Raw genomic sequence first — 12,132 nt, forward strand, 5'->3', positions numbered from 1 at the left:
GCCTCCTCTGAGCCTCGGTGTGCTGTTATTTTTCCTTCTAGTTGAAGAGTCTCTCCTCAGCCAGCCTTCCTGTGGTTCTGGGTGATGTCCGTTCCGTCTTTTAGTTGGTATTTTTGAGTGGTTGTTTGCGGCAGCAGTCTCCGGTGTTTACCTATGCCGCCATCTTGGTCTCTCCCGTTGCCCATTTTTTGATTGGGTTGTTTATCTTCCTTTTGTTAAGTTGTATGAATTGGCTAATGTCTCTTTATGCTCCAGGCTACAGAAGTTTTACCACCCCCCCGTTTTTTTTTTCTTTTTTGGGGGGGCGGGGGGTGGTCATTTCTCTACTATAAGCCAAAGCTTTCCAGTGATATGGTTTTGAAATCAAGGGGCTGGGATGGAAAAATATCCCAAGAAGACCTTTGGGAATGCAAAGTTATTTGTAAAAATTGACTCAAATTTTATGCCTTTTGTTAACTTCAGTGAAATTTTCTTATTGCAGTTGTTGAGGTTTTAAAAATTGTTTTTGGTAGAAGAAATTGCTGACTTACTGGAATTGTGCTGAGTATTATAAGCTCAATTTGGTTTTCTTATCACAAATGTCCTGCCTTTTATATTTGCGGCTTCATTGTTTGGATAAAATTCCCCCTGTGGAATGCAGGTAAAATATTGTTTCATTAAATTAGACAATTAGGGTATTTATCGGAAGACTTTTATCGCATAAATTAGAAGAAAGAATTTTTTTTAGGTTAATATATACTATAGACTAGGAAACATGAAGAATCTAAAGCCTTACTAGAGGTTTATAGTTTATCATATTGTGTTTTCTTCTGATTAAAAACAAAAACAAAAACAACCATATCTGCCCAGCCAGAGTGGCTCAGTTGGTTGAGCATTGTCCTGTGCACTGAAAGGCTGGCAGTTTGATTTCCAGCCAGGGCACATTTTGGTTGTGGGTTTGATCCCCCAGTTGGGGCACATACAGAGGGTACCTGATCCATATTTATCTCTCATCTCTCCTTCTCCTCCTCCTCCTTCTCCTCCTCGCTCTCAGCATGTCCTCGGTGAGGATTAAAAAAATATAAAAAGCCTATCTTAAATTATAATTTCCAAGTCTAGGAAGCAGTGATGAGTCTGATGTCCTGCTTAATGTTTGCTCACCAAGGTTTCCAGGGGAAAAAAGAAAAAAGAAAATAGAGAGTGAGTTAAAGTTAGGAGTTGCTGATCTAAGCATTCAGTTATCCTATGGTTCTAAACTCTTCCAGGTTTTAATTTCAGCGGAATTACCGTGGAGCTGTAACAATCCTGGAGCCTGGACCCACCCTTAGAGAGGTTGAATTTAATTGGTCTGGAGTGTAGCCTGTGCTTCAAGAGTTCTAAGAGCGCCCCAGGTGATTCTCAGGTGTGGCAGAGCTTGAGAACCAGGGACACAGTTCCTTACTTTAAGGTGCTCTGCTCTGCTGAAATCACCCCGGACTTACTGGGTTTCCATATTTGTGGAATTTAGATTATAAAAGCAATTAATGGACGCCAACTTGTATTAGGTTTGCAGACTTTTAATGATTATCACCATCAATATCTTTGTAGATGTGGGAAATGTGAAAACTTTGGGAAAAAATTATTGAAAAAATTTCCTAACTACTTGAACCTTAATGAGGTTATTGATTTAGAGATGCACAGATTGGGATGAAGGGAGTTGGGTTTACACGAATGTTATAAGGGCATTATGACGATGCTTGATGTTTTTGGCATTAGTACCTGTAGTATAATCTAAATCACCTTTTTCATCTCACAAACCACCCTAGTTTCTGAAATGTAATCGAGGGAGGGGAAATGGCAGTTCCCCCCCCCCCCTTCTGAACTCTAAGTTCTTCATTCTCCAAAATAATACCTTCAACTCCAAATAAAGCAGTTTCGTGAATAAGTTAATTCCATAGGATCCTTCCCTAAAGATTCTATCTTGATATTTAAATCAAATGATTAGCTTATAAATTTCAAACAAGTATAACATTTAAGGAAACTACAACTAATTATGAAAAAAATGAACCCCCCCCCCCTGAACTCTAAGTTCTTCATTCTCCAAAATAATACCTTCAACTCCAAATAAAGCAGTTTCGTGAATAAGTTAATTCCATAGGATCCTTCCCTAAAGATTCTATCTTGATATTTAAATCAAATGATTAGCTTATAAATTTCAAACAAGTATAACATTTAAGGAAACTACAACTAATTATGAAAAAAATGAACTATATTCTGGAAATAGCATTTATAAAATTTTTATATGGAAAGTTAAAATTCCACTCAGAAATTTACCTTTTTCTTGTGATGAAACACTTCAGGAAACCTGTGTGCACAGACACTTAATGGAAGAACTGCCTTCACAGAGGACTCACTGGGCTGTGGCTTGATTGCAGTGTAAATGTGTTTATGTGCGTTTAGGCCTGTTTTTTACTGAGTACCAGTGGTTAATCCCTTGGAAGAGACTGTAGAGCAATTAACATTCTGGTTAGCTTTCATGCCAGGCAGTACAAGCTCTAACAATTTATTGGGACAATTTGCTTTAACTGTTTGAGTGGCTGATTAAGAAGGCATTTTTATGAAACATGGCCCCTTACTCCAGACATGGGCAAGAAAGCCAACAGAATTTATTCTCTATATGAGGTTCTGCTGAAAACTATGTGTAATAAAAATATAGAGTAGTGATGCAATTTGAGGCCAAATAGGAGATCCAGCAGTAAATAATCTGTTGTTGCTTCATAATATTTAAAATCGCAAACAAAAAAATCAGAATAAAGAGTGAGGTTGAAGGTATCTAGATCTAGAACTTGAGAAGAAAACTTCGAGTAAGCTAGGTGGGTTTCATCAGGGTTCTTGAGATTTGTCTGCCAGGAGGGTTTCTGTTGACCTGACTGAGGTAGACTCACCTGTGCACAGGTGGCACATGGGAGCTTCTCATTGGGGTTAACTCTCGGGAACTATTAAAATTATTTTCAGCATGTAATTTTTAATGTCTAATTAATCCTCTTAGAGTTACACAGCAACTTTACATAATAAGAAGTTAAGCAAAAAGAAATTTTATGCTTGACTTGAATACTATACATCTGAATAAGTGATGCAAACATTCTTTTAACATGAATTGCAAACATATAATCAACACAGATTCTGTACTTTTTGTCTCCATCTTTTAACATTTTTAGACTTTATTTTTCAGAACAGTGTTAGATTTACAGAAAAGTTGTAAAGATAATACAAAGAGTTGCCATATGCCCATTTCCCCATTTCCCCAGTTTCTCCTATTATTAACATCATATATTACTATGCTACATTTGTTGACAATGGACGAGTATTGATACTTTATTATTGACTAATGTTCTTACTTTATGTAGGTTTTATAGTTTTTGTCTAATTTTCTTTTCCGTCCCAAGATGCCATATTACGTTTAGTTGTCATGTCTCCTTAGCTTCTCTTGGCTGTGAGAATTTCTCAGACTTTCCTTGTTTTTGATTATTTTGACAGTGTTAGGACTCCTGGTCAGGTATTTTGTAGAATGTCTCTCAATTGGTATTTTTCTCATATTTTTCCATCATTAAACTGAGGTTCTGGGTTCTGGCAGGAAGTTCACAGAGATAAAGTACCATTTTCATTATGTCATATCAATGATATATACCGTCAACACTACTTTATCACTGTGAATGATGACCTTGATCACCTGGCACAGGTAGAGTTTGTTAGGTTTCTCCATGGTAAAATTACTCTTTCCCACCGCTCTTTCCATACTGTATGCTTTGGAAGGAAGTGATGACGTGCAACTCATATTTCACGAGTAGGAAGTTATCTCTATACGTCCTTGCGGATAAAATATCTACATAGAATTATTCTATATGGGAGACTTGCATTCCCCCACGTATTCATTTATTCAGTTATTTATGTCAGTATGGATTCATGGGTATTTATTTTATACTAGTTAAGAAGGCATTTTTATGAAAATATAGAGTAGTGATGCAATTAGAGGCCAAATAGGAGATCCATCAGTAAATAATCTATTGTTGCTTCATAATATTTAAAATCGCAAACAAAAAATCAGAATAACGTGTGATTTGTTTTTCAGAGTGTTCTAGCTTTGGCCATGGGAACTCTTTTAGTTGGCCTCTGTGTCTTATCTACATATCCCTGTCATTGTGGGCTTTTGTTTAGGGTGATGGAAGTATTCTCTATGATACTGTGATGGTGGATACACGACGTGCATTTTTCAAAACCCATAGAACATATGGACACAGAGTAAACTCCAATGTGTGCAAATAAAAATAATTAAGAACACAGACAATGGGATGATGCGGGCTGGGTGGGGGGTGGGGCACAGGAATGGGCTAGAAGAGGTTAATGGGGGAAAAAGGAGGACCTATGTAATACTTTCAACAATAAAGATTTAAAAAAAATTAAGAAGTCGGAGGACCCTCTGGTGGAATGCAGAATGTGACAAAAGAATCTAACTAGTAAACATGTGTGAAATACCTTACTGTAGGGGGTGGGAATGCAGATTTGGAAATGAGTAAGCACTGTCTTCTAGGTGATAAAGTTGTTTCCCACGGGGTACAGGTTAACAATTTGGATACCACTATAAATGTGTACTGGAAATGAGCGATCAAGTGAGTGGAGTATGGGTAGTAGGTGCCAGGTTTCTCACTCTTGGAGCCGGAGTTTATAGATAAGCGAGGGGTGGAGGCCAGGATGATTCAGGTGCTAATAAATTAGAGTTGTAGACTTCAGTATGCACTTATGATTAGTTAATATGGATAGACATGGTTGTATAGAGAAATATTTGTAGATATGTGCATGTGCATAGGCTAGGACACACACATACATATATTTCCTTGCCCTGTTAGTTGCCTAGAAGCAGCAACGTTCCATCCAGTAGTATATACAAGATGAGCCATCCGTTACATTTTGTGTGAATTTCAGCTTAAAACTGTGGCATTGATAGTTTAGAGTTTATGTTAAAACTAATTATTTACATTCTTTGTTCATTTTATACTTCATAGTTAACTTATTTACATGTGAATAACCATGTGAAAGTCTATAGAACAGAAAGTTGAACATGAATGTTAAAACTAATAAAAATAAGTGTGTGAATAAGTGTGTGGCATGTAAGAAACATTTTTGGTGCATTTGGGAAAATTGGAATTGGAACATTATCAGAATAAACCGAAAATGTAATTATAGATGTTGCTCTCCCTAAGTGTCTTGGCTCTTCCTGCTATAAGAAGTTGTTTTCTCCTTAAACCAGCGGTTCTCAACCTGTGGGTCGCGACCCCTTTGGGGGTCGAACGACCCTTTCACAGGGGTCGCCTAAGACCATCAGAAAACACATATATAATTACATATTGTTTTTGTGATTAATCACTATGCTTTAATTATGTTCAATTTGTAACAATGAAAATGCATCCTGCATATCAGATATTTACATTACGATTCATAACAGTAGCAAAATTACAGTTATGAAGTAGCAACGAAAATAATTTTATGGTTGGGGGTCACCACAACATGAGGAACTGTATTAAAGGGTGGCGGCATTAGGAAGGTTGAGAACCACTGCCTTAGACTATAATGAGATACATTTCTACCCCTTCAATCCTTTCTCTGTCTAGGCTCATGGCTTGTGTCCTTGCTTCTCCCACTGCCAGGGCCCCTCACATCCATTATCCATAACTGCCTCTCCAAGATAAATGCAAAATTCCTCATAATTTATTGTTCAGAAAAACTTAGCCAACTTGTCCAAATTCTTTCCTTTCAGGTTATGCCCAGGCACTTTAGTGTTTTAAAAAAAATGATGTCCACCATGGGTCTTTTACCTTAAGAGAATCCTCTAAGTAGAACTGATATCTGTAGCAATACAAAATGCTGGTGGAAGCTTTGACAATATAATTCTTTAATATGTTGCTTCAGTCAGAAAGTCTATTCTTTTCCTGTCCTAAAGTGTTTTAGGTATTTCCTTCTTATACTACATGTGAATATGTCATAATACAAGTAATGTTCTTTTGTTGGATTTTTAGATCTTATTCATTTTTTCCTTAGACAATAGAGTGATATAAAGGGGCATATCAGAACCTCTGAAGCAGGATGCAGGTTTTATGTTGAGATAAATGAAAGTAATAAAGATAGGTGAGAAATTTTATAAAATCTTATTTTTAAAAGTAAGATAAATTAGAGTTCCATTTTTCCACAATCTCTCCAACTTTTTGCTTGTTGATAATAGTCATTCTAACATGTATCTTATTGTAGTTGTGATTTGCATTTCCCTAATAGCTAGTGAAGTTGAACATCTTTTCATATGTCTATTGGCTGTTTGCATTTCATCTTGGGATAAGTGTCTGTTCAGGTCCTCCACCCATTTTTTAGTTTGGATTGTTTGTCAGACAGAAAAAGTGAAGAACCATATGATTTCACTCATATGTGGAATATAAAACTGAAAGCAACCAATGAACAAACAAGAAAAACAGCCCCAAACTCATAGACTTAGACAACAGTATGGTGGTTACCAGAGGGAGGTAGTGGGGGTTACTAAAGGGTAAAAGGGGTCAAGTATATGATGAAGGAAGATGATCTGACTTTGGGTGGTGGGCATACAATGCAATATACAGATCATGTAGCATATAAATGTGCACTTGAAACCTAAGTAATCTTATTAACCAATGTCACCCCAATAAAATTAATTTAAAAAATTGAACACATACAAAAATAAAAATAAGGTGATATTATGAATGGTAGAATCCTAGAATTCCAATTTATGACAACAGTGATTGTACTGTGCTCCCAACTCACGTGTAATATATGTGAATTCAATTTTACGGGCTTGTTAAAAATATAAAACAGGATGGGGAGGTGGGGAGAAAAATAATAATTTAAATCTCAGGTGGCTCCACCCATGATTGCACTCTGTGAGTATAATGCCCCTGAGTGAGTGTGACACTGGAGATGTGATTGTGCTGTTCCCACTGTGCATCTCATAAGTGAGCACCTCTTACCACATGGAGATGAGCTGTGCCTTTAAAGATCCTTATTTTTGATCCTTATTAACATGGCTTCTTAATGCAAGCCAACCATTTCACCCAGTGCCAACCCAACGTACTGCTGTTCTCCAATGAAAAACTGCTTGGGTTGAACTTAGATGACCTCAGATGAACTTAGATATCCTTCTAAGAGATTTTGGAGGAAGATTTTGACCATCTCTGATCTTCACCTACTGCTAGAACCAGCAGCTGCATGTAATTGTTACGTACTGGCTGAAGTTATCCAGAATAGGTTTGTCCTGGCGTTAAGGGTCTTGTCTCCTCTGGTCTGTACTTTTTATGACTTTTTCAAGAATGGTGTCTAGCAGTGTTCAACGCTGGTCCCCCGTGGTCAAACAAGGGAGCAGAAAATAATAAATTCTCCTCCTCTTCTTTCTGCCTTGTATGATTTTCTGGAATGTCTTTGCACATTGCCATTTCTTAGTTTTGAAAATCAAGCTATTATGTCTGAGGTAGTGTCTATAATGTAGAAGAAAAGGATAATGAAAGGGCAACTTTATTTTTTTTTCTTAAATCTTTATTGTTGAAAGTATTACATACGTCCCCTTTTCTCTCTCATTGGTTCCTTATGTCCACCCCTGCCCCCCACCCCAGGCCTCCAGCATGAAAGGGAAACTTTAGATTTAATATTTATGCTAAAAGTTATTGAAAACTTACTTATGTTAAGTTCTTTATTATTATCTCATTTGATCCTCACAAATCTTTGAAGTGTAGAGGTTATGGTCTTATTTTGAATAAAACAACTGAGGGTCAGAAAGTACGAGTGACTTCACTGGGGCCACTAAGCAAGTAAGTGACAGAGCCCGTGAGCCCAGATGTGTATGGCTCCAAGAATGCATGATTTTTCTCTTTGGCTTGTGGCTCCTTAAAAATATAAGTTATGACACAGTTCTTGCCCTCCAGGAATGTGAGGCCCCATTGAAGGATAAGAAGACTTACAAATACTATAATTCAAATCAAAATATAAATACCCCTCTAAGGAGATTTAATTTTATCAAGGTTGAAAGGTAGGTGACCTGTTCTCTGATGAGGAGAATTGAGGAAAGTTTCCCTTCGATGCTGAAACTTCAAGGCAGCAGCATCTGTCCTGGATGATTGTAACCGTATGGAGGTCATTTTCTAAGTAAAGGATTTTCGAATTGAAGGAGGCACAGTAAGGCTGATGAAATCATTCGCACTTGCATTGTAATGGTTGTATGCTCTCTGGTGAGAAGTGGCCTTGGGGATATATCACTGAATTCTGCCAACTGCAATTGCAATCAGTCAGAGAAAGCAAAGAAATTAACTGATTGAATATGAATGAGATGTAAATAACATCTTGAAATAATTTAAATATTGGCACAATGGAAAAAAATAGTCTATTACTATAGAAAATGAGGATAAATGACCTACAGTTGGGAAGTTTTGGGGTGAGCAAGAAAAAAAAAGAAGGGCTGTATGAACACAATGTTTTTAAATGTTAACTGAACTGTATATGGCTGGTTAGTGGAAATCATTTCATTCATTAAAATATATTGATTAAAAGAAAAAACCTATAGAACAAAAAAAATAAAAGATATTGATAAGTAATAAAGCAAATGAGATTAGAAAATTTTTTGTCAGGCTTCTCACATGAATTGCTTGGGTAGTTTTAGAGTTTTTATTGTCAGAATAATTTTTTTCATCAATAATCATTGATATGCAATTGATCCCTCTGGGCTTTGGGGAAAATTATATTAATATGGATCTATCTACCTAGAATCTCAACTAATAGAAATGTGTTTTACGGAGTTCTTTCATATCTCTCTTTGTCTGCATTGTCCTGAAGTTCTTATCTATTACTGATGGTCAAGCTAGGAGCAGCCTGCTCCAGTAGTTTGCTGACCTGGGATTTATCCTAGTGAGATGGCTCTAAAACTTCATCTTGCATGAGAATGAAAGACAATAGTATCTCCTGGTTCAGCACTTTCATTTCAGTTTGGTGATGTACTGGTTGGTGGACATTCCCTTCCTTTGGTCTGTGGATATTTCTGAGGCAGCCCAAGGGTGCATGGACCTATGTACACCCCAAGCATTGCCTGGAGCCCTAGAGAAAAATTGTTTTTTGCCACCCATAAGTACTGTTCTGTTTTCAAATAGAGATACTGTTGTAATGAATAAAATATAAACACACTTAAACACTTTACAAGAGTTCATGTAGCTTTTTGTCAATGTACATGTTTACAATAAAGAGGATATAAAAATACTGCAGCTGTTATGTAAAGATTCTACACCCACAAGTTAAGACTAATAAGTGTAAATCATTCATTTATTCAGCACATGCCTACAATGTTTCTGGCACTGTTCTGAGCCCTAAAACTGAGAATGAATGGAAACACCCATCCACAAGATTTTATCTCTTTTCTTATTAAAGATATATATGGACTAAAACTCTTACCTAATGTAAGGGTTGAGAGTATTTTATCCTTACAGTTGCACCTAGTTGATGAATAAGAATACACAGTTATTCAAATAAAAAGGCACAAAATAGCAATGTACTAATGTTTATTTTCACTTAGTTATAATGCTTACATTTACAACTAGAAGTAGTTGTATTTTGTCCTAGTTATGTTATATAAAAACACAGTAGTGATTTATGTAATTTTGATTCTGATTTGAATTTGAAATTAAGTGGCTTTTCTCCTTTTTCCACTTCTTTCTGTGCCCCTCACCCAACAACTCCCAACAGATAGGATTAGCTATCACAGAGCAAGTTATGCATCTATTTCCTTACACAGCATTGTGCGATAGTGCCAGCCATTTGGGAAATAGTTTTCATGAAGAGATGAATGTTAATTAAGACACATATTGTCATGTTCCAAACTTGCAGGATCGAACAGATCCTCATATTGTTTGGGTGTCAGACGACCTCACAAAACAAAACACAATGCTTCTTGCTATCATTGCTACTTAAAGAAAAGCTTAAAAGAGACTCCCCTCTGAAACTTGGGGTACATTTTCCCACCACAGGTCTTGGTTGCTATGTCTGAGCTTATTTGGGGCACGTGCATCCATGTGCTTCTAGGGAGTTGTGGAAGTAAGTTTGAGCAGTGTCACGCTTTATGGGGAGGCGGTAATGAGCTCCCACTGAATGCTAATTAGGGGAGAGTTGTTCAGGGAGACCGCCTAAGAACTGTTGGTTTGTGGTAAATTAGTCACTAGCTCTATTGAGGCCGATGCAGGTTTAGATCAGAGCTATGATGGCGCCCAGATCCTTATGATCCACAGCCAAGCTTGGTGACAATTTAAGAAAACAGCTCAATTGTGCTAAATAGTAGTAGATGACTTTGCCTGAATTTAATGAGAGGAGTATAATTCTGTATAAAATGTAAAGCTCTCAGCCACTTCAGGATTAAAAAGGTGGGGAGACTGGATGTTAAATGAGTTATCAGAGCTGTTTTGGCTCTTAGAACTGAAAAGCTGCCAAACCAGTCAGTGAAAAGACAGATTGCTCTGGAAAAATCCTTGCCCTGAGTGTGGTGGCCTTCATTTGCGTGTGCAAGGCGCTTTCTGGCTGTCCACACACATAAATCTCAGCCTTTATCTAACACGGCACAGGGTGGCTTTTCTGAGAAATGATACTCCAGCTCCAGATCGAAACAATTGCCTGCGTTTGGAAGCTTTTCTTGAATCACAAGCAGTTCTTTGAATTCCCAGTTACCTTTCTTCTTCATTTCCATTTCCAGCCACCAGAAGAGGGGAGTTAATGATTCATTGGCTCCCAATGACCTTTTGAATAACTGGACTGTGATGTGCCAGTGCGACTCAGCTCCCTCTCTCTCTCCCTTTTACTTCCCTAGTTTGGCTTTAATATTTACAGCCTCCTTCTCGGTCTACATGCCTGAACGCCTGAAGGAAGCAAAACATTTATTGCCTCTCCCTCCCCGTGTTCGCCAGCTTTTCACTCAGCCCCGTTCCTTCCTTTTACATCACATGGGAGACTCGCCTCCTGGCTGGGACGCCCGGGTTCTTCCTGAGTCTCTGCTGTTGGATCCGTCGGTCTCACCGACACAGAACGATGGATTCTGATTCAGACTCACCTTTTAACTACTCGTGGCCTGCCTTCCCCAAAATGAAGATCCGACGGAGGGCGTCCAGACAAGGTAGATCACGGGCTCTTTTATTTTCCCCAGAGCCAAGCCAGGCATCTTCGTATTCTTAACTTTTTTTCTTCTTTGTTCCTTTGCCAGGGCTGTTTTCTGACGAAGTACGCGTTTATACCTGTCTTTATAAAACTCTCACTATGTAAATACTTTACATAGAGACTCCCAAGATAACACTCCTCCTTCCCGTGTTCCTTTCACTTTGAGCCTACCTTTCTACCTTGTGCATGTGTAACTCACAATTTAAAAAGAAAAGTGAAGGGAGTTTAGTACAAGGTGAATGTTTTGAGTTCACTTAATCAGAGTTACCTCGACAATAAAGAGTCCTGTTGATTTAAACGTGCCCGGCTATTGTGGGGTGTGAAGAGAGCGACACATGCCCTCGATACCCAGTTTCTGCTTCATGTGTGTTTTGGGTTTTCAAGTGTGTATTAATTTTTTAAAAAATATTTTGTACTTGAAAAATTGTACCTTCTTTTTTATACTATTTTACTGATTTTATAGATGCTCTAGGGAAGGGACTTTGTGAAGGTAATTTCAACAAGAAAGCCTGCATATCTCCAGGGGATATAGTCATATAGTAAAAAGTTTAACAATCATTAGCAAGTATGCAAAATCATTTACTGCCAAAGGAAGAAGAGCCATTTATCTGCAGCGTGATTAACAATGGAGTGGGTTTACACCACCTATTTTCCCTCACCTGCACCCCACTCTTGTGGTGGAGGCCTTAGAAACCAAGGGGCAAGTTAGTGTTCGGCAGCGAAGGTGCCCAGAGAATCTGCCGATGGTCCTTGCTGGGCTCAGCAGGTGGCGATTGCTGCTTTCTGAGATTTGCCAGAATAGGAAAGATAGTCAGTTTCCCCTTCCCATCTCCTGTCTGGTGCAGGGGCTTATGCGGTTGTTTTTAATTTAAGGAGAAAGGACCATTTTCATGAGCTTACAAGCAGAGGAGGTGCTTCTGAAAG

The 12,132-nt window shown here is 37.9% G+C and overlaps 1 protein-coding gene across 8 annotated transcripts in view; it reads left to right on the forward strand.

The window, feature by feature from the left end:
* The window catches only part of ARHGEF28 (Rho guanine nucleotide exchange factor (GEF) 28), a 224,342-nt gene that overhangs the window by 96,387 nt on the left and 115,823 nt on the right, over nt 1-12,132 (forward strand). Inside the window, exon 1 of one of the 8 annotated variants that reach the window (XM_014549719.1) lies at nt 10,818-11,167. The exons of 6 other annotated variants lie outside the window; for them this stretch is intronic. In XM_014549719.1, coding sequence (XP_014405205.1) covers nt 11,083-11,167 — 85 coding nt within the window. In that variant the 5' untranslated portion in view covers nt 10,818-11,082. Of the gene's footprint in view, nt 1-10,817; nt 11,168-12,132 lie in introns of those variants that run through there. One more of the 8 variants, XM_005858026.2, reaches the window with a different exon arrangement.

The sequence above is a fragment of the Myotis brandtii genome, unplaced genomic scaffold (genome assembly GCF_000412655.1).
Source record: "Myotis brandtii unplaced genomic scaffold, ASM41265v1 scaffold115, whole genome shotgun sequence".
NCBI classification, from domain to species: domain Eukaryota; kingdom Metazoa; phylum Chordata; class Mammalia; order Chiroptera; family Vespertilionidae; genus Myotis; species Myotis brandtii.